The following is a 23288-nucleotide window of genomic DNA, read 5'->3' as shown; positions in this document are numbered from 1 at the left end:
ACGGTTGGTTTTTATGCAGTCGCCATGATGTGTATCTTTAGTCAAATCCGTTAATCAGGTCTGCGTCGTGAGGATTAAGTGAAATTACAAAAATCGTAATGATCCATATCAGGCGGGCCACAGCATGTGAAGTTAGAGGTTTTAATAGTGGTTTTTCATTTTTCCCACTGGTGTGGCCTATAATAGTTTTTAATCAAGATTATATTTTTAATGTACGGTTAAAATAATGTTTCTCACCTTATGGACGGAGTAGATTTACATATAAACATTATGGACTATACAGAGCCCAGGTGTTTTACACAGCTGCGTAGAAACAGGTGCTGTAGACGATGAACGTCCCGCGGGAACACAGGTTCACGTAGCTGCGAGTCGCGGGCTACCAGAACCTCACGCGCAATTTAAAACCCATTTCCTCCGCCTTCGGACTTCAAAAGAGCGTTCCGACACAAAAACAAGAGAACCGGGGGGGTGCGCACGTTAACAACCCCGGGTGCGCAGGTTAAGGATCCCAGAGATACATCAGGAAGCAGAACTCTCTCAGTTTTCAGTCACAGGCCATTTACTAGGGTTTCTCTCTCTATCCCTCTCACTCTCTCTCTCTATCTGTTTTTTCATTTCATTGGATTCCCTTCCATGGAATCGGAAACCCTAGAAGATAAAAAACCAGAGAAAGAAGAAGGAGAAGAGAACGGAGCTTCGGCTGCTGCGAAAATGGAAGAGGAAGGAGAATCGAAGGAGGAGAAAGGAGGAGAAGGGGACGATGACAAGGAGAAGGTTGAGAAGCAGCAGAAGAAGGTCGAAGGAGGCGGTGGTAAAAAGAGAGGGAGGAAGAAAGGGGAAGTATTGAAGAGATCGGAGGGAGAAGAGGGAGAGAAGAAGGTCAGGAAGAGGAGAGCGTCGGGATCCGTCGAGCCGGCTACGCCTTTGGAGAGGCCAGCGCGGGATAGGAAGCGGGTTGAGAGGTATTCAGCGTCAGTTGAGAAGGGTTCATCTGCTGGGAAGGCCTTGTCTATCAAGAAGGTAATGTGTTTAGTGTTCTTGAATTTCTTTTTTGGTATTTTTTTGAGCTCTCGAGTTTATGAGGAGTAGTTGGTTTTCAGGGCCGCGGAATGCAGCTCAAAGACATCCCGAATGGTACTTTTCTTTCAATTTCTCATTCTTCTTGTGATAATTTCTCTTTAACCTTCTTAAGAAAATCGAAAGCTGTTGTCTTTGTAGCCCTTTCTTTTTATGTGTTTTTTGAATTATTTTCGTCAAGGGATTAAAGAATTGGATCATGGCACATGTGTCAATGTAGCACATGTGTGAGAGATGTGCACTCAAAGCAGCTGTTCATTTTTTCGAATATGAGTGTGGCCCACCTGATGAGTGGATTGACCTGCTTTGTAGCAGGGCATATTCATGGTTGGATCTACTTGGCGATATATGCAGATCCCGCGTGACTGGTGTGCTGGCATATGTCCTCATATTCATCTCTTCAATCTCTGTGTGTTTGAATTCCTGTAGGATTTCCAGGTTGTGAAACATCCATTATTCTTCATCATCATCAAAGCCTTATACCAACTAATTGCGAAACATGCATTGCTGTTGAACAAAAATAAAAATAAAAATTAACTGTTGTATTTTTATGCAAAATACTGTGAAATGTTGGATGCATTGGATTCTAGTTACACAATGCCATGGTATTTCTACAGCATTCTCCTGACAATTCTTAAATGATCGGTGAGCAGTTTTTCTCACTTTGATGGGCATTTCCGCTGAATCCTCTGATGCCAATTATGGTTTCCTCAATAAAGAAAATCTGGTTTCTGTCTGAGCGTCATATGATAACCTATTTCACATTTAATGTTGAGTGCACAAAACAAGTTCAAGAATGCAGAATCACTGGTAGGACCAATGTAAACAGGGTTGAATCTGAAAATTTTTGGATTCCTTTTTATCTCAAAGGATATGAATCTGAAAATGATGTGATCTGGGTTTATCCGAAATGTTCTGGATGGGGTGCTTTCCTTAATGCATTTTGTTTAGTATCTCACTTGAATTGGAGCGGATAACATTGTCCTATCACGTGCCATTGAAGCTTCCAAACATGCCTTAAGGTCCCCAAAGTACAATTATATGTAGTTTCTACTTGTTGTTAGCTCAGGTGAGTCTGTTAACCTTGGATATCATTGATCCCTTCTTTAGTTTTTGATGGGAAGTTTCAGTGGTTGTAATTGTCCTCCATTTTGTGGGTCTCGGTAATTGGCAATAGGCAGTGTCTCATATGCACTCTAAAGATATCAAATGTCAATAAGTAAAATTTCAATGTCTCACTGAGCAATTTTCTTTGCCAAATACAACTGTGAATGTGCCCATCTTTTGGTAACCATAATGGATTGTATGGTGGGGCCAATCATGACCTATCTAATTGTGGGCCCCCAATTAGTGTTGATCAGTGGTTATGACTGTCCTGTACTCATCACTTGAGAAATCAAATGTCAGCTCCCTTTTCTTCCCTTGAGGTGAGGATTCTCATTTCTGCAAGGGGCTTCTCTTCTTCAATATAGCAGCATAATTACGGTTGTGTACCAATCTGCAGTGGACAAGTCCTCGATAAAATTGAACCTTTCCAAGAGGGAAAACTTGCAAATTAGTTTTCTGTGAAAGATGAAATTAAATTTAATTGAAACTGAAGCTCATTTGTTCAGTTGTATATAAGTTTTAGCTTGCCTCAACATTTCTACAAACAAAGATTAATCTTTCGTTTTTGGTCAAAGACTTCTCACAGACACTGCCAATTGTTTAAGGTCTGCATTGTTGCCATATTGTTTTTAAGCTTCTCTTCCAGACTAATAAACTGTAATTTGGTCTGGAAACTGGATTACACAATTGCTTAAGGTGCTAGGTGAAAACTTTATGTTTTTAGTTAATTTGCTTAGTGAGCTATGCAATCTGATGACATTTTAGCCTGTTCATAGTGAGTTACTTTCATATGTACTGTCAGAATTTCTAGCAGTAATTAAGTTGTCCAGAATATTAGCCTTAAATTAATCTTTTTGTTTTTCTTTATTAAAAAAATGTTGCCTTGATCTTATTCTAATTTTATTTTATTTACTTTTACCATAGATTAATCTGTTCATAAGTTTTTTGATCTTGTGAACTGTTTCAGTGGCCTTCAAGTTTTCAAAGAGAAAAGCTGATGACAGCCTACAGATGCTCCACACAATTCTTTTTGGAAAGAGATCAACTGTGAAGTTCCTTTTTCTTATGCTTCTCTGTTTTGACTTCATTTTGAATCTTGTACTGGTTGGGCTTATCTTACTACTACTATTTCTACTACTACTACTACTACTATTATTATTATTCAAACAGTCCCTGCTCATGCTGCCTTCCTCTCATTTGTTGTTTGCTGGTTTATGGATTGTTACTGTATGAATCCTTGAATTCTTACTGGAAGATGATCACCATATCTGTTTTGCAGAAATATCACATGAAGAGAAATATATCCCAGTTTTCTGGTTTTGTGTGGGATGAGGATGAGGTAATGTAATACATCTAGTAAGCCTCTTTTATCTTTTTAGTATTCCTCTACAGATTTAGACATACCACTGTAGTGAATGTATATAAATTAAGTAATGTGAGTATATATAGCCTTTTGATGTATCGAGACTGATAATTGTTTGCATTAGGCTTAACATATATGTTTCTTTCAACAGCTTGTTTATTAGTTGGGTTATTGTCTCTGCAGGAAAAACAGAGGGCAAAAATTAAGGAAAAACTCGATAAATGCGTGAAGGATAAATTATTGGATTTTTGTGATTTGCTCGATATTCCTGTTAACAAAGCGACTACAAAGAAGGTTGTTGACTGATGGTCTGTCCTTTAATAATTTCTGTGCTGTTTATCGTTGTAAAGAAGTTACTTAATCAGGCTTTAATCTTCTTTTAGGAAGAGCTCTCGGTAAAATTATTAGAATTTTTGGAATCTCCTCATGCTACAACGGAAGTCTTATTGGCAGAGAAAGAGCAGGTTCTACAACATACTAGATTATAATTTGTGTTAGGCTTATACTTCTAAAAAAAGTGTTATGCTTGGTTACTGGTTGATGATATTTATTATTTTACTTATCAGAAACGTAAAAAGCGTAAGAGGAATGCCAAAGGAGAGGCAGTTGTAGAAACACCAGCCAAGGTTATTATTTCTTCTCAGTAGTATCCTAATATGCAACATCTTCTGTGTTCGATCTGCTATTGCATGCATCATGCTCCTGAATGAAAATTTTGATTTATTTCCAGTTTTTTCTTAGTATATAATGCATTGATTTCTGTAGATAGTTGGGAGTGGTAGATCCACGATAAGAGATGAAGCAATGAAAAGAAGTACAAGAAAAAAAATAAAATGAAAAAGATGTGACAAAGAGGTTCAGGGGTAATAATCTGAACTAGTCTTCGATTGTGGAACACCATTACCAATGCTAGGATAAGAATGAAGGACATTATTACTATATGATCCATAGTAATAAAAGAGACAAATACCCTTGTAGCATAACTATAAAAGTATATATATTTTTTAAAATTTATTATTTGCAACTAAAGAGGAGCATAAATGTGATACAACATTGAAGGCCTGTGAGTCATGATTTCTGTTTGTTTAACATCTCAATAGTTGTCATGATCAACAATGAGTTGATGACACATTTTTTGCAGCTAATTTTTGGCACAATGTTGCTTATGAGCTATGATAAATTGAACATCTCATTATATTGGTTGGGCCATTAATAATATCCACTTCTTGCTATGTCACAATATTAAAGGTAGATTTTAATAGCTTAGAAGTGGAAAGTTTTATGGCCATGGGTCAGTTTAAAGAATATGATTGCGGGTATAGGAATGGATGATGGGAAGTAAAGGTATGGGTTGCAACTTGCAACTTAAAAAGGTTGAATCCTTACCATTGAGGTATCTCGGTTTATCATGGATATATCACAGTGATAAGTCCTTAGTTGTAAACTTGTTGATTTATTGAATGCAACTTTTTAAAATTGCATTTGGAGTTGCATGGTTTTTCTTTTAGAGGGTTGTTTGGGGGGAGTCAAATTTCATATTGTGGCGTGATGAAGGTCAAATATCTTTGGAGGGTGGGGGGCATTGTTGTCCAAGAATCAAAGAGAGTAATTGGGCATTATTATCTATGTGGTGGAGAGTTTTTGAAAATGAAGCTTCCTCTTTGTAAGTACAATAATATCGAACAAATATAGTGAGAGTGATAAAGGATTGAATACAATGACCAATGGATAAGGGAAAAGAATCCGAAGTTAAGGGGAGTTAAACAAGAAGGGGTTGAATATGGATGTATATAAAAGGGCTAAAATGGATGTCATAGGTTGGGCCTCTTGTATAAAGGAGTTTTGCCAGAACGAATAGTCAACCCTTTCAAGTTTGGAGATCCATATTGTATTTTTTAAAGCTTTTGCCTGGGACAATAAATTCTTGTTTCCTTTAAAAATAATCCACCTTATGTGGTGGTGTGAAGAACAAAAATCTTTGTAGGACGGGGGCATTTATCCTGAAGAATCAAAGAGAGTAATTGGGCATTGCTATCTTAGTGGTGGAGAGGTTTGAAAACGAAGCTTCCTCTCCATTTAGGGTAATAATATTAAATGAATATGGTGAACGCGATAAAGGTTGAATACAATGATTATGGGATAGGGGAAAGAGATTCAAGGTTTGGAAATAAATATGCAACTTTGGTGATGAATTGGAAGGGCCAATAAAATATTCGCAAAGGGCGCATGATTTGGACTGTGATATTGAAAAATCCATTGTTGGGAAGATATCTTGATGGGAGATGCATCTTTGACACCATGTTTTTTTTTTTTTGGAAAGATGAAACTTTATTAGGTTGTGGCAAGAAGAAAAACAAAACAACAAGCAAGAAACAAAACAAAAAAGAAAGAAACAAAAAAAAAATAGAAAAGGCTGAAACCTAAACAAAATCTATAGAACTAGAAATAAAACTAGAAATATAACAATGGCCAGCCCTATGGCTAGGATAACCCCAAAAGACTCGAAAACACCAATCAAGGAAAAGGAGGGCAACTTTGTGTAGAACACTTGCGATTGAGGTGCTTTTATTGTGGAAGCATGATTCGGGATGTGATTGTGAGATTTTTTTTTTTTTTTTTGGGAAGATATATGGATGGGAGATGTATCTTGGACACAATGTTGGTTGAGATTATAATGCATTGATCCCAAGGAAAGAGGCCTTTAAGGGTCATTGTAAGATAGTCTATGGGGGAGGCGGATGCTCATTGGAATTTAGAAGAATCTTTGGGTTTTTGAAACTAGGATGCTTGAGGAACTAATGATATGTTGGTTTATTATTAGTGATAATCACATTTAGTAGTGAAAAACTGTATCCATGATTTGTTGGAGCTAGTGCTCATTGATACTGCTTGTTTAAGGCCTTCATTCAGAACATGCCTAAAATACAAGTGTTTAAGAGTTAGGCGACTTCATGTGCCACGTGGGTTATGGAATTTTATTGTTTAGCAATGGCTACCAAAATCTTGATGCTAGATAATTTGTGTAGTCATGTGTTGGGGTTATTATCATCATCTTCTAAGACCAACTTATTGGGGTAGACTACATGGATCCTGTTCTGCCATTCCATTCTATCAAGGATCATACCTTCAGTTGGACCATTGGTCATCGAATCTTTCTTACTACCTATAAACTCACTTGTTCTAATTGACATGGATCTTGGTCTCCATTGCATATGGCTAAACCATGGAAGTCTACTTTAGCTCATCTTAGACCTATGGATGCTACTCTTAAGTTCCCCTTAATATGTTCCTTTCTAATTCTATTGTTCGTCATCCTGCCACTCATCCATCTTAGCATCCCTAGTTCAACTACACATCCTATTGACATATTGTTCCTTACCTGCCTTGTGTTGATAAAGAAAATGTTAATAATTTATTTCTTCAGAGTTTGCAGAAGGGGTGTGACATTTTTTCTCAGAAGGCCCTTAAAAAACCTTTGGGTGATGCCATCATCAATGGTGGATCTTTTTGAAGGATGGGTAACAAGTGGGCAATGAATATAAAGGTGGTCTACCAACCTCGCATCATGTATGCACTAAAGACAAATGTTAGGAAGATATCCGCTGCACCTTCACAAAGAAAATCCATCTTAATTGTTCCAAGCTTGCTAAGACTGAATTCTGACAACAAAATAGAGAGATATAGTAGAGGAGTACATTCGATAGTGTGACTTTTATTAATGTAATCCTACCTCCCAATTAAAGATGTCTGCCATCACCATAGTGAGAGCTTCTGATGAAGAGCGAGTTGCAGACAGTTTCATGACCAAGATGGATCAGAAAAGGCCCGGTTGACGATAGAAGTGATCCGGACTATCAGACCTTAGATCGGGCGTATCTCACAAATTGTAATGAGTTATCGGGTGTAAAATATATGGTTTTGGGGTAGAACGCGCTACTTTAGCCACCCAATCCTGTTACATCGGGTTGCACAAGCTAGATTTGCGAAATACCCTTGGATCGACGATCATTTTCCTATTTTAATTCCATTTTTACTATAAATAGTAAGTTTTAGTTTGATTATAACTCTTCATCTGTTGGGCTTTAGGAGTTGCGCCCAACGTGAAAAGAGCTTAGAATAATTAGGAGAAAGCTTGGTGAAGCCAAATAGGACACTTACTATTTTTAGTTGAAAACCTTGCGCACTAGCAGATATCATGACCGTTTATAAATAGTGAGTTTTCTATTTATAATAAGTTGCGAATTTTAGGAGTTGTAGTTTGCTTCTGATTTCTCTCCCATTGCTTGGTATCCCTATTTAAAGGGTTATGAACTCGTTTATTTCATTCATTAATCAATTTTGAATTTTATAGAATTTATTTTATATTTTGCTTGCTTTCTTTCTCGTAGATTCGAGAAGCCTCTGTGAGGAGTCGAGAAATTTTGTGGATTCGGAATAGTTATCCTCTTGAGGAAGATGGTGCTTGACCTCATCACGTTCATCCCTGCGTCAGCTTCGACCCTATCACAAATCATCAACCTACAATTGAACTCACTATCTGAGGATAGGAGATCACCAGAGCAAAGCTTGGATGAGAAATGACTAGAGTACGAAACCATTAGAAGCAATAGGGCATAAGGAGGGGGGTTGCATATGTGGAGAGGACTCTCATCCACATGAACCACTACACTGGCCTATAAACATGTCCCAAGAGTCGCACGAGATACATCTCTCCTTAAGCCACTTGTAGCAAAAATTGATGAACTTTCATCACAGACTCCCAATAATTCCAACCCTAGACATACGTCCGCATTTGCTGCTTTTGAACTAACACTGATTGCTAGATAAGTCTCATGAAGCAATCTAGAACCACCAACATATCCCCTCCTCTCTTCTCTCATCTTCCATGTGTCTTGAAGCGACTGCCTATAGCCCTCAGCTCGGAGGATTGGCATGGCACATGTTTAGCTCAGTTCTCCTGCTTCAAATGAACCACCCTTAATTTGAAACTTGGAAGTTGTCCCGCCTCACTCTTGTAGCTGTCGAAAGTAGGGATGTGTTGACTTGACCTGGCTTGCCTCTCTAATGCTTTCTTGATACTCCTTTGAACGCGTAGCACTAAGAGGACTCGATGCTCTATGAGGGCATCAAATTGGAACTCATTTTCTGTGCATTGGCATTCCTCTTTTCACGTTGGGCGATGCACAGAAAATGATATGCACCAGACCTCTGTTCGTATCTGTTAAAAGAGGAATGCCGATGCACAAAAAATGAGTTCCGATTCGATGCCCTCATAGAGCACTGAGTCCTCTCAGTGCTACGTGTTCAAAGGAGTATCAAGAAGGCATTAGGGAGGCAAGGAAGGATATTTGTTAATGCAAGGAAACATGCACTCGCGTTGAGTGTGTTTTTGTGTGCTTTTTTATTTGTTTGGGGGAGAGGCATTTCGTAAGCATTCCTAAATGACACAAACAAGCACATACGAACAGAACACAATGGAAGACATTTTATTCTAGGTTGTGGGCCAAACGACCATTGAATCGCTAATTGAGCTCTAAGCTTTGTGACAAACCTCTCGAAGACTAACTATGATTCTGAACTCAAACAGTCTAGCCTATAGATATTGTTTTAGATGAGTAGGGCAATGACTTGTTTTGATGGTTTGTTTTTGAAGCTTTGCATATGTATAGTTTATATAAAGTAATCCCCTGCAGATAGGGTAATAGTTGCTAATTGGGTTTCAAAGATGGGTGCACATATGTAGCAAAATTGACGGTATGAATGCTACTATCAGAGCTTGTGTCAACAAGTTCTAAGGGTTTGGGTGACGATAGTGGTGAACATTAGAATACTTGTATCATGGTAATCTATGAGACATCGTGATTGCTCCGTGTTGCTGAGATCCCCTATTGTATGCTTAATGCGCACACAAGGAGTGACAAGAGCTTGACTGGAATCCTGATGAACTCTTGTAAGTGGTAGGGTAGTGTTCATTAAACGAGTGCTACAAAAGGCCTAGAAGACTGGCAAAGGCCTGGGGGGCTTTCATAGAGGTCTGGTGGATTGCAGTGCGGGGTGATTGGTTGACACGTGGGGTGGTCGAACCGACCACGGACTTGGGTCTTCTCCTCCCTTTCTTTCTTTCTTTCTTTTTTTCTTTTTTTTTCTCCAGGCGGCGACATGCCTCACCAGAAGTTGAACCAGTCTTTCCACCGAAGATATTCTGGTTGATCCTTTCTCGGTGTTAATAGGGGTGCCAGAATGTTTCTCACCTGTAAGTGGCTGGAAATGGGATTTAGGTGGCCAGAAATGGGATTTCGGTGAGATCCTCTTTCTCTCTCCCTTAACCCAATAGTAAAAAAAGTCATTTCTCAAGAGCAGAATGTGCTATTTATAGGTGAGAATGTCAGTGGACGAAGGCGAATGGTAGCCTTCCATGTGCCGTGCCACGCAGGTTGCTGCAGAGGCCAAGAGACTAACACGCGAGGCAACTGGGACAATTTGAACAGGAATACTTTCATTGTTGATCACAACTGGGACCCAATTTGGAATAGTGGTCTTCTTCTTCCTTGTCACACATTTTTGTAACTCTAAGATCCTCCCAACATTCCAACGCCAAATCAACATCAATAACCTCTTCAAAACAAGACCATGAAGCTACAAATGGCTTCATGAACCACAACTCTAGCAGCATCTCCCGTAGCTGTAACTATTCATCAATCCGACCAAACATGGAATATTCTACCCCATTTTTGGATAGAAGCTACAAGTCCTAAAAAAATGGTTGGCAACGCTAATCCTCTCCACATTCTCGGCCTGGTACAACAGAACCTGCACCTTTGTGTCGATGAGGGGTCTCAGCAGCCAGTTGGCTTCCCCTAGTCCACAACAGTGATCAAACCACGCCCTAGATCAGCTATTGAGGTTCCTAACTTCATATAGCAACTACAAGGCTCCACCCCACCAACCTTTGCTTTTGCCTCCCTCATGAGAACTCCAGAGGCTTCACCAGCACGGCATCTTTGTAAGGCTTAGCTGCACCATTCTCTACTTCCCTGTCCCTCTGTCATATTCCCTTTTGCTTCTGCCGGTCCCCTCTTCTTCCCCCTTTCCTCATGCCCCACCAACTGATTCACCACTTAGCTGCCTCCTAAATCCCAAGCCTTTTCCCCTCACAACTTCTCCTTTTAAGACCTGCAGTAGCTTGGCTCACCTCCTAAGAGCTGTTCATCGGAACAAACAGAAACCCCTGGGCAGCCGACAATCCTTGAGCCCTAGGAATGACCTTCTCCTTGATAGTCCCATAGCGGCCAAAAACCCTGGAGAAATTTAAATCTAACCATTTGTCCAGGAAGTTTTAGACAGAAATGGCTGGAAGTTCCTGCAGAGAACTCACCTTTGCCATTCCTTCATAGTTGTTGATGTTTCCCCTTCTTTTGACCGGGGTCCAGTCTCCATCATCTTCAGAAAAGTCTACAGAGGAGCTTTCTCCAGCGTAGCTTTGGAAGACATTTCTACCAGCAGCTCTTTCAGTGCTCTCTCGATTCTGGCTTCTTCCCCGATCCTTTCTCGCTGCATCTTCAAGTTATTTGGTTTCTGCCACAGATCGGGAAGTCGATCTTCTCGTTCCCTGCACTGATCTTTCTTCTCGATGTCAACTCCTACATCACAACATTATCGCATTATTGCAGTTACTACCATTTCTGGAAGCATTGATGCATTACTGCTAAAGTTAACTCCCAATGTTCTACATCAAATTTTTTTAAAGTGATATGATTGAATTTTGTTGTTTTCCAGTATGGTTTTAATGTGGATTATGGTCCTTTTTGTTGAAATGTTATTTCTTTTTAAACTGTCTTACCACCTGGCATTTTTCTCATTGGTACCCTATCTATTAAAATGGCAAACATGAGGTTGCAGCCTTCAACCCCAGGTGACCTATGTGCTAGTTGTTCAGACGTGCCGACCTCAAAACGTCTTATAATTCTGCTACTACTTTTTTACTTTTTCTCATGGTGTATTTCTGGCCCAGGTTTAAATGTTTAATTTTCCAGCATCCATGCCTTTTTGAAAGCTCCAGTATTTGGATTTCAAGTTGCAATTATGTGTATGAACTTAAAGATATAAACCAGTAATACAACCTCATTATTTATGTCTCAATTCTTATATGATACGACTTGATTTACTTTTAATTTTTTAGGACCGACTTGAAACTGTTTGTTACATCTTGGGCTGACTGCTGTCTCTACCATGTGTCCTGAACCGTTAATTCACTATTTTGTTGTGTTTTTGGGTGCACACTTTCTGCATATAGAAGCCAAAAAAGAGCCATGAAGTCTCTGAAGTGAAAAAGGGGCGGAAGAGCTCTTCCAAGTCCAGTGAAAAAGTTGAGGATGAAGATGAAGGTGAGCCTGAAGGCACCAAAAGTGCTTATTCTGATGATGGTGAAGAAGAAGAAAATGCTGTGGAGGAAGAGAGTGAAAGTGTGAAGGATGAATCTTCAGAAGATGAAGACGAACAAGAGCCACAAGAGAAAAGGAAGAAAGGTTCTACTAAGAATCGGAAGAAGGGCTCAGTGGCCAAGGCGAAAGAAAAAGCTACTACTGTCAAAAAGGTTACCCCTGCAAAATCTGTGAAAGTTCATTCAAAGAAAGTTGCTTCTTCTGATGAAGATCATGGGGTAAAGGAAGAAGATAGTGATCGTGTGGAGAGTGAGTCCGAGGAAAAAGTTGAACCCAAGGAGCCTGCAGAAAGCAAAAAAGGTTCGAAGAAGCAGTCAAAGGTCTCTGCAGCCAAGACAAAGGAAAAAGCTACAAAAGCCTCTCCTGCAAAATCTGTTAAAGGCCCTCCAAAAACTGTTTCAAAGAAGGGTTCTTCGGTTGATGACAGTGTTTCTGGCCGAACTTCAACTTCCAAATCTAAGACGTTGAGCAAACCAAATAAAGAGGCTAAAAAGAAAAGCCAGGAGACTGAGAGTTCATCGGCCAAAGAGAAGAAGGCACCAAAGAAGCAGGAAACCAAATCTGGGGCAAAGGTTTCTGCTAAGGAGAAAACTGGTAACTTCTAGTTCCTTTCTTTAGAGCATATCAACTCTTGCACATTTAGATTGTATATTTGGTCTTTAAGTTTCAATCATTTGAAGGAACCTAATTGCAGACTTTCCATATGCTTTTGCATTTGATAATTTTCATCTTGTACATTTCAGTCTCTCTCCCTTTCTCGAACACACACACCCACACCCACACCCACTCTGACACTAACAGAGGGAGAGCGAAGAGGGGGAGTAAGGTGTTTTTCTATTTTAAATTATTTTTTATGAATACTTGAGAATTTCTTATGCTGAAATTGTTGGGAAGAGGATTGAAGTACTTCAACTTTATGTTTTTTGCGACATTCATTTTAATTAGAGTCTATTGTAAGTTAAGATTTCTTCTCCTTTTTGTGGTTGAAGGAATTTGTTGCCACAACCATTTCATATTTGCCTGTTAATAAATTAAAATGAAAGAGTAAGAAAGAAATGCTATAGAACATTCTAGCTTTATATGTGCCTTTGGATTTTCTAATCGAACCACAGTAACTAATCTAGTAAACATGAGGCTTCATTTGTTAAATATCCATTGTTTGGATAAAAAAATTTGCATCACAAGAGAAAAACTCATTTCTTGCTGAGTAGATGAAGCTTGAGTGGATTTTTAATTCAATCAAGAAACAACTGGAAGTATATATGTGCCTTTGGATTTACCAATCGAACCACAGTAACTAATCGAGTAAACATGAAATCATCAGCTTCAAAATTTCTTCACATGTAACATTCACAACGAGAACCTGGGCCCCAGATTGCCTAACATATAGGGTGCAACTTGGTTGGATTGGGTTGAGGTTCAACCTGAGCCTGACCTGACCTCAGGAGAACCAAACATCCTAGCCAACCAGATCGGGATTGCAACCTGAGGTGCCCAACCTGAATTCCTCTATGCTCAACCCTAAACTGACCCAACTCTACCCGTCCCAAATTCCTGTGATTATTCCCAACCTGACCTAATCTTTTCTGAATTTGCTCAACCCGAACCCAACTCAATTTCAAATTGGGTTTGTGTTTTTCCAACCCTAACTCCACCCCAGGACCTTGACTGCCTGAACCTAATCCAACCCGAGCTCAGCCCTAATAATATTACTACATATTGGACTTGAAAAGAACTACAACTACACTTTGAACAGCTTGAAACATTATTTGTTTAGTCATTTCTTCCTGATTAAACTGAATGACCTGGATTCAATTTTTTTGTCATTTCTTCCAATTTGCTCAAGTTTGACTCAACTCAATTTCTTATTGGGTTGGCATTTTACCCCACCTGAAGACATTGACAACCCACACTCAGCCCAAATAATAATCTTACTACATATGGAACTTGAAAAGAACTACAGCTACACTTTGACAGCTTCAAACATTATTTATTTTCTGTCATTTCTTCCTGATTAAACTGGATTATCTCAAGTCATTTCACTTTCAGTCAAACATAGCATTCCAAAAGCGCATGTCATATTTCTTGCCGAAACGGAAACTTAGAAGATTGCCATTCTGTTTTTTTTTTTTTTTTGAGCAGGAAATGCAAATTGTTTGTTCTGAAACTTTTCATTTTGATGATTTAGGAAAAGGAAAGGCTAAGCGTGAGCCCAGCAGAGAAGAGATGCTGGCTGTTGTTGGCGATATTTTAAAAGAAGTGGATTTCAATACTGTGAGTAATCTGTAACAGTGATTTTTAATGAATGTATTCTTTTTAGCTTGCTATGTTGTTCACAACAACCCCCAACTGTTTGAAATGCAGGCAACTTTGTCAGATATTCTCAGGCAACTAGGTAAGATGACTGTCACCTTAGTAGTTTGTAACAGTTCTTGCTAATACATTGCTTGAATGTGACATGCCAAATTGATGAACTTGTATGGGTTTGTAGAGTGTTGTAATCTACTGCTCATGCTGACATTTGCATTGTTTTGTGTGATTTCTTTCCCAGTGATGTAATCTACTGTAAATTGGCTACTTCAGAAGCCTTTTTAGCTTTTGAAGATTTTTTACTTTTTTGTTTTTGAAAGATAACTAGCATTAATAAGAAGGCAAAAAACAAAACAGGATCTGCCGAGATGGCAGACCCTTACGACAGAAGAAAAGAAAGATCAACATTGGTCCCTTCCCTATGGGATATCCAATCAGTAAAGAGATACAAAACATAGGAAGAGACTAAGAGGGAGGGTTTCGCGTCATTCTGAAAGCATCTTTTGTTCCTTTCTAACCAAAGAGCCCACCAAACCACCAAAATACCGCTCCGCTAGATCCTTGATTTGAATTTGCCTAATCTGACCCCATGCTAGGCTTTAAGGAGCGTGTCCACGTCCCTCGGAAAACATCAGCTAATTTTGAAGCAAGACAGAATAGGCGAAAGGGCAGTGGATCAGTAAATGGTTCACCGATTCTTCAGCGGACATGCAGCATAAGCAGACATTCGGCAGAATCATTCCTTGTTTCCTAAGGTTGTCGAGGGTGAGAATTCGGTTGTTCCCCACCAACCATCCGAATACCTGGAGTTTTGGAGGAGCAGCATACTTCCAAATGAAATGGGGATGTTGAGAGGGGGCGACACCATTGTTGGCTGATAAAATTTTGAAGAAAGACCTCACCGTGAAAAGTGAAGATTTGTCTACTTTCCACGTGATGCTGTGTTGCGGTCCTGGTTAAGGGAAATAGATTGAAGAAGCTGCATCAGTTGAACATAATGATCAATTTCCTAGTCGTGAAGGTTCCTTCTACAAGGGATATTCCAAATAACCTTGTCATCTACCAGGGAATAATTTTCAACGATGAAATTATTGTTGTTATTCGCCACCCGATATATTGGAGGGAATTTATCCTTCAGAGGCATGTCCCCAAGCCAAGTGTCATGCCAGAACCTAATGCTGCCTCCCCTGCCCACTTCAAAAGTAATTAGGTGGATGACTTCCTCTTTTAGGCGGTTGATTCCTCTCCAAATCGCTGACACCCTGTAAGAAGATGAGTCATTCGTCCACCAGCCACCTTTCGAACTCCCATATTTACCTTTAATAATACTATTCCAAAGACTGTCCTTTTCTAAACCAAGTCTCCAAATCCATTTACCTAAAAGGGCCCGATTCATCAGCTTGAGGTCTTTGATACCAGCTTCGCCATCTTTAAAATGCTTGCAAACTTCCCTCCATTTCATGAGATTGAACTTCTTCCTGTCTTCTAAACCGCTCCAGAGGAAATTTCGCCTAAGCGTGTCAATGGATTTAAGGACCGAGGATGGGCACTGAAAAAGGGACATATAGTAGGTGGGGAGATTGGAAAGCGTTGCTTTGATTAGCGTGAGTCTGCCACCAATGGAAAGGTAGCGTCTCTTCCATCCAGCTAAACGGGAACGAAATCTGTGAAGAACTCTCTCCCATTGTTGTTTTTTGGGTTGTCCAATGCTTAAAGGGTGACCAACAAAAACAACTGGTAAGGATCCCAAAGCACAACCCAAAAGGTTGGCAAGAACTAACGTCTCCTGGTCGTCTAAGTTGACCCCGTATATTTTGGACTTAGATAGGTTCACCTTCAACCCTGCTACAGCTTCAAAGCATCTGATCGTTGTACGTAGATTGGCAACGGATTCAGTCGTTGCTTGGGAGAAGATAAGGATGTTGTTCGCAAATTGGATGTGGGATATCGGATCTTTGACACCTTTCGTTTGAATTCCCTTGAATATGTCTTCCGATTGAGCTTTTAGAATCATGACAGATAAGGCTTCACTGATGATGAGGAAGGGGAAAGGGGAGAGGGGATCGCCTTGTCTAAGACTGCGCGAACTTTTGAAAAAACCTTTCGGGGAACCATTTAAAATGACTGAAAAGAAAGCGGAACTGATGATTCCTTGATCCATTTTCTCCAGTGATCTCCGAATCCCATTCGCTTCATTAGATAGAGAAGGAACTCCCACTCGACATGATCATACTCCTCCATATCCAGATTACTGAGAATGTACTTCTTCTTCGATAGATAGGCGGAATGAAGGCACTCATTGGCGATGAGGGCAGCATCTGTAATTTGTCGTCCAGGGATGAACGCACATTGGTTAGGACTAATAATTGAACCAATCACTTTCTTCAATTTGTTGGCGAGCATCTTAGCCAGAATTTTGTACAAATTGCCAATGAGGCTGATAGGCCTGTATTCCTTGAACCGAGCAGCCCCCGGGTGTTTCGAAATTAATGCGATAAAAGTGGCACCGATATTTCTTGAAAGTCTCCCTCTTTTGAAGAATTTATTAAAGAAATCCAAAAGTTCCTCCTTGAGGAGGTCCCAGAACACCTGATAGAAGAAGATGAGGAAGCCGTCTAGGCCAGGGGATTTGTCGCCATGTAACTCCATCACCGCAATGTGGATTTCTTCCATTGAGAATCGGGATTCCAGAAACTTACTATCTTCGTCACTGATGGTTTTGAAAGAAAGATTGTCTAAACACGGTCTGTCCCATCTCTCTTTCTGAAGAACATTTTGGAAAAAGGAAATCGCTGATTTGGTGATCGTATCTCTGTCGTCAGTCCATTGCCCTTCTAAAGTGATACAGCTGATGCGATTAACCTTAGCTTGAATCGAAGCAATATTGTGGAAATATCTGGTATTCCTGTCACCTTCCTTGACCCATTTCGCATGGGCTTTCTGCTTCCAGGAAATTTCTGATGGTAGATTTTTGCTAACAAAGCTTGAACTAAGCAGACTCTGGTTGCCAGAATCTAGGATGACATAGGAGTGCTTTCCGCTTGGGAGTTGATCTTTTGGATTTGCGTAAGAATCGAGGCCAACTCCTGCTCCGATCTGAGATTTTCCTCTTTGGACCATAGCTTGAGTTTGTCTTTCAAGGACTTCAATTTGCAAGAAAGTTTGTGGCTCGCAAAACCTTGGTGCTGAGCTTCTGTCCACCAATCAACTACCATAGATTTAAATCCTGTCACATGGAGCCAAGAAAAGTTAAAACAAAAAGGCTTCGGGCCCCAGTCCACCTCCTTAGTCGACAAGAGCAAAGGCTAGTGGTCAGAAGTTGTCATGGGAAGAATCGACTGGAAGGAGGAAGGCTGAAGGTTCAACCATTCATTGGAGATAAGAAAACGATCCAATCTACATAAGGTTGGATTCAACCTCCCGTTCGTCGAAGTGAATCGAGAACCTGAGAGGGGGAGGTCGATCATGTTATTATTGTTGATCCAATCAGAGAAAGTAGCCAATTGAGAGAGAGAGATTCCTAGAAGACTTCTCGGTCGAGAATCTGATGGTGTTGAAATCCCCCGCAAAGCATATAGGGCTGTTGAAATTCTGACGAACAGAAGATAATTCTTTCCAGAAGTCGCTCCTTAGATTGTTGATGGTGGGTCCGTAGACTGAACAAATGAGATAATCAGAGCCCGATATGCTGTTTCGAAGGGTAGTTGAGAGAGAAAAGGAGCCCACTGAGCTTTGAATCAGGGACCAATACGCGGTTCTCCAGGCAATGGCAATGCCACCAGAAGTTCCCGAAGCTTCCTTAATCACCCAATTGGCATCCGTAGCTTTCCAAATGGAATACTTGAGTCTATCGTCCATCGCTCTTACCTTGGTTTCCTGCAGACATATTATCTGAGGGTTGCTCCTGCTGTAGGTAGACTTGATTAGTCTCCTTTTTTGTTTGGACCCCAACCCCTGAACATTCCAAGATAAGATCTTCATGGGGGAACCTCACTTCCCCGCTGTCCCTGATTCCCAGAATTGATCGAGATAGCCGAGATGGAATCTATTCTGATCAATTCCTGCTTCGTTTCTCATTTCCTTCTGCCCCTTTGAGATTTTTTCTGAGAGGATCTATATGGATCCAATAGACGACCCCTATTCTCAACACACTGAAATAGGGCTAGGTAATCCTTGGGATGATCGCCAAAAGAAAGACCCAATAATCTGCCAATATGACCTATGGCATCCCGAATCCACTTCTTTCTCTGCATCTTCTTACTCAGCATGACCCTTTGTTCTTTCTCTGTTGACTCGGCTTCGGAGATGGCTGTTCTCGTCTGAAGGGGTTCTGCGATAATGACGCCTGATCCTGGTTGCTTCTGGAAGAGAGATAGGAGATTGAGATCAGATCCCTCGAACGACAGAGAGAAGCAGTCCGATGTGGGAGATGCTAGGGAGGAGGGCGAATAGATGAAGAGATCTTCTTGAAGGTGAGGATCAGTAGAGGTGTCGAATGGAACCAGTTGCAATTGATAGCCTCTGTTGGAGAAACCAGAGTTGATGGGGCTGGTAACCACCATCTGCAGAAAGATACTCGAATCTAAGGGTAAGGACTAAGGGAGTGACTGAGAAGGAAGGGTGGGGTTAGGGTGGACAGGTGTCCGGTTGAGATCGAAAGGAGAGGTGTTGTCGTCACTTGCCGATGTTTGATTGGTGGGGGACAGGTGTAAGGATGGGAGAATAAGTCGAACATGCGCAGTCACCACATGGTCTCGACGGATGGGCCACTGCCATATCGTGATTAAGAGGAGTGGCGTCTATGCAACAGCTCGTCTTGCCATGTGTGATGAGGTCAGGCGGACTAACCGAGGGTGCGGCTCGAGGCGAAAATCCGTCAGGGCGCTTGCCACGTGGAGGGATGGACTTACGCTTCGCAGTAGTAGAGTTAATGTCTCCACCTTCCCTTGAAGAAATCATTGGTGCTCCGTGAGTGCACCAAAGACGGATATCATCTTCCACACTAGCTCGGGCTGAGTGGCCCTCTGGCCGGTGATGAGGGGTCTTGTTCCTCCAGATGCCCCCCCAGCGCGGAAGGGGAGAGGACGGATCTTCTCTCTGGACGAGAAGCTCAATGGATCTATCATTGGCGTAAATCAAGATCTGAGGAGGGAAGAGGCAGACCTTTCTTCATCCGAATACAACAACGTAACACCCCCATCTCTACTCCTCTGCTGGTCTTCAGGTCGAGTTCAACAAGTGATCCCAACCGCGATGCAACATCATGGAAAAAACGATCGTTGATCGTTCCAGAGTTCCAAGGGTACCCCCCAGATGAGGATCCATATCTCCTCGAAACCAAACACTAAGAATTCGTTTAAGGGAATGACTCCCCTGACCAGATCATCCCTATGAATTGCACCTGCCATAAGAAGTGGGTCCAAACTGACGCCTAGTTCACCTTTCACCCATACCTCATTGAATCCTATTGGCCGAAGACTGAATGAGCTTGCTTGGATGTTAGTGCAGCTGTCGATCTAGTCATAGAGGCGGTTGATGGTGGCGTCATCGTGAGTGAGGACGATAACCGTATCCTTCAACGCCTCCTTTGCTATGAGGAGGATGTTAGAGTTGATACGAATAACATTAGGAGGATCAGGAATATTGATCATTGGCGGTTGCGGGGTAGGTGAGCCGAGGGGAGCAGAAGTGGATGATGGCGGTTCTGTAGAAGTTTGCTCGAGGTGGGGGGAACGAAGGATCACGTCCCTGAAGGAGGTAGATTTAAGGCCAGGGCAAGGAGAAGGGGTGGGATTACCATTGATATCGGCTCGAGGTCTAGAAGTAAACCTTTTGATATTTCTTTCCGGCCCAAATCTGGCTCGTTGCACTAGCATCTTTTCTCCCCCGAAGCTTTGACCATGTAACATCTGGATTGCGCGAGCCAGCTCCGTTTCGAAACTCATCCTGATAAGGGCGAAACCCCTATAGTCGCCAGTTTTCTTATCCCTGGGCATGATAACGTCCATGACTACTCCTGCCCTACCGAACACTCTCTCGAGGTTCAATGGAAACCAGCCGTGTGGATATCCTTTGACATATAAGGTAGGGAACGAGTCGTATTTGCCATTCCTTGTGGGTTTTGCCTGTGATTTTCCAACCACCTTCGTCCATTCGAAACCTGTCTTCTCTGAGTCGATGTCCTTCTGAAGAGCAGAGTTATGTCGTCTTTTATCTTCCGTTATCGCTACTGAAGATTTACGATGCTTTTCGGTGGTATGAACGTCTTCTTCCATAACTTGAGCAGTTTCTCACTGCAAGAAATACGATTTACGATGAATGTGCTTTATTTTTTCAGACTGATTTTTCTTAGCTTGTGATGAAATATTTTTGTATGGCCAATTCTGGTGGTGCATTACAGTTAATGTTTGCAACTTATCGACCACTGGCCTGGTGTAACTCAGGTCAAAACAGACTGTTGCGGTTGGAACTTGTCAAATAATTGCACTTGGTTGAATGCTATATTAATAAGACACTTTTTAATAATGGTGTTCAGCTAATCCCACCACTATGGAAGGTTAAGGGATCAACTTGCACGACATTCCAAATTTCAAAAATGTATTGCAGTTGATCATCCCCGAGATGGCTAAATGTGAAATCTGTTGACAGCGCTTGTCCAATCAGCAAAATTTGTTGGTTAAGCTAGTTCTATCAGTGTGGTTTTTGTGTTATCTTCTGCAGTGTACATCATGATTTGGATGATCTGGATTGACATGCTGGGATGTTTTTGTTTGTTGATTAATTACCACCATATCTCTGAGAATTCATTGAGCCGACTCAAAACCATTGTTCTAGACTCAAAATTTGGCTGAGTCAACTCAGCTCGATGAGATTCTGAGCTGAATTACCTAGAAACATGCTGGTGAGCTTGACTCAGTTACGACTTGGTCAGACTCGTCGAGTTGGCTTGCTGACTTGGTTGACTCAATGTGACTTGGCATGACCTGAACCGAGTCACTGGGTGATCATTTTTTTGAAAAAAGTAGCAGGTTCTGTATGAGATTTGAACCCACCCACCTCAACATGAGGAACCAACTATTCTATCATCAAGCTGTGCAATGCATCTATGTTCTTATATTCAAAATTTTATAGTCAGGATATTAAATATCCATGATTAATAAAGAATTCTTCCTTCTTTTTTTTCCTCCAAAAGGGAAAAAAATCTTATTTATTCAATTATTAAATATCGAATTCAGAGGAGTCTTCCAGTGTACCTTACTCAGCTGGACATTTAGTCTTGTCGAGTTTTGGGTTTCTGAACTATGTTTAGAACTTGACTGAATTGACTCAACTCCATAATTTTAGTCACGTGGGAATGAATTTTTGATGAAAACTAAATAAAAGTCTTTGAAGGATATTTCTGTCTGCCGTTTCTGTGTAATCTGTTAAACGTGTTTCAAATAACCAATATCTTGCAAATTCCAATTGCATTTCTTGCATTTTCAGTCGATAGATTGAAGGTCCCTTGGGTTTTGTAGTTGCTTCTAGTGTTGATTTCTTGTCTTTGCTTCTTTTTTTTTTCCTTCTTTTTCTTTTTCTTTTTCCCAATAAAACCATCTTCTTCTTCTGTTTTTTTGGGGTCAGAATAAATTATCACCTTTTTTTTTTCCCTCACGAATTGCAAAATTTTGCCTTGGAATTATTCCCCACAATTGTAATTTTTAACATGGTCTATTAACATAAGGTGTTAAACTTTTCGTTTGTAGGGGACCATTTCAAAATGGATCTGATGCATAAAAAGGTCGAGGTAAAAAGCATCATAGAAGAAGTTATAAACAACATGACAGACGACGAAGAAGATGGAGAGGAAGAGAATGCCGACGGGGCCAATGAAGATCCTGAAGAAGATGGTGATAAGGATGGTGATGACTAGCTTTCCTGGGATGGATTTTCGATAGTTCTATATATGTGGGTCCTTGTGGCTTTGCAAATGCAAGGTATGTAGCTCAGTTTCTCACTAACAAATCTTTGTAGAGTAGGGAGTGTAGAGTTAAGAATACCAGCTTCATAGTGTAGGCGTTGATTTGGGTCAAGGTATCTGTCTATATAACCTATTCAGATGGATGCTTTTTTGACGGTATTGTACAATAGACATGTTTCTCTCCCCTTCTACAGTGTTGTACAATAGACATGTATCTCTCATTCTCAAGTAGTTCACTGTTTTTCAGGTCTCTGTCAGGGAGCTTTTTAAAAAAATCTGTTTACTGGTTTGATTCTTGAGAGAATGGATGTAATTAGTTCAGGACAAATTTTCTTTGCAGGTGGGACCCACTTTTCAGTGGTCTCTACTGTTGATTTGATGGGACAGTTAGCAAAACTCTGGTCCAATGGGCTGTGGTTCACCCCCAAAAAAAAAAGTTTGGCTATGAAAAGCTTGACTTAATTTCTCAAGCCTTCGATGTATACCCAGTTAGGCTGTCAATGGGCCAGGCTTGGCCGAAATCAAAATTTTGAGTAGGCCTGGCTTGAATAGTTTAAAATCTGGACCGAAGCCAACCCCAGGTCCAACCTGTTGACAGACCCACATATCGGTTGACCATTATTATTTTATATTTTTGGGTATTGTTAACCTGGATGTCTTATTTGTTGTACTTGTCTGTCAGGCTGGTGCATATGGTTGCTTGTACATGACCTGCCTTATACAAGGGAACATTCTTTTATGACTAAATCTGATTTTTGGTTTGAGAGATGTTCACATACGTTGTATATTAAACTTTCGCATACAGCAGTCTTATTCCCGCCAAAATATGATCCAAGTGCTGCACTGTAAAGATGTGATGCCCCATCGGAATCAATAGAAAGCTGATGGGGCTGCTCATTGTGCATATGAAAGTTGTTGTACAACGTTGTATTTAGAGCTGTACACAAACCGAGTTAGTTCGGTTAGCTTGACTTGAAAAAGCTTGATTCGACTCAGTTCAAAACTGAGTTCGAGCTCGACTCGACTTGGA

The 23288-nt window shown here is 40.7% G+C and overlaps 1 protein-coding gene across 1 annotated transcript; it reads left to right on the top strand.

Moving 5' to 3' along the window:
* Positions 1–423: 423 nt before the first annotated feature.
* On the top strand, positions 424–22550 carry LOC131246700 (DEK domain-containing chromatin-associated protein 2-like). The gene is made up of 11 exons (XM_058247053.1): positions 424–1020; positions 1101–1134; positions 3152–3231; positions 3464–3523; positions 3731–3841; positions 3931–4011; positions 4114–4173; positions 11841–12582; positions 14177–14262; positions 14353–14383; positions 22044–22550. The coding sequence occupies exons 1-11, from the start codon at positions 634–636 to the stop codon at positions 22208–22210; spliced, it is 1839 nt and encodes a 612-aa protein (XP_058103036.1). The 5' UTR covers positions 424–633; the 3' UTR covers positions 22211–22550.
* Positions 22551–23288: the final 738 nt, after the last annotated feature.

This window comes from Magnolia sinica, chromosome 5 (genome assembly GCF_029962835.1).
Source record: "Magnolia sinica isolate HGM2019 chromosome 5, MsV1, whole genome shotgun sequence".
In the NCBI taxonomy this organism is placed as follows: domain Eukaryota; kingdom Viridiplantae; phylum Streptophyta; class Magnoliopsida; order Magnoliales; family Magnoliaceae; genus Magnolia; species Magnolia sinica.
The sequence above is the reverse complement of the archived record's forward strand: the minus strand, read 5'-3'. Positions and strand labels throughout refer to the sequence as shown.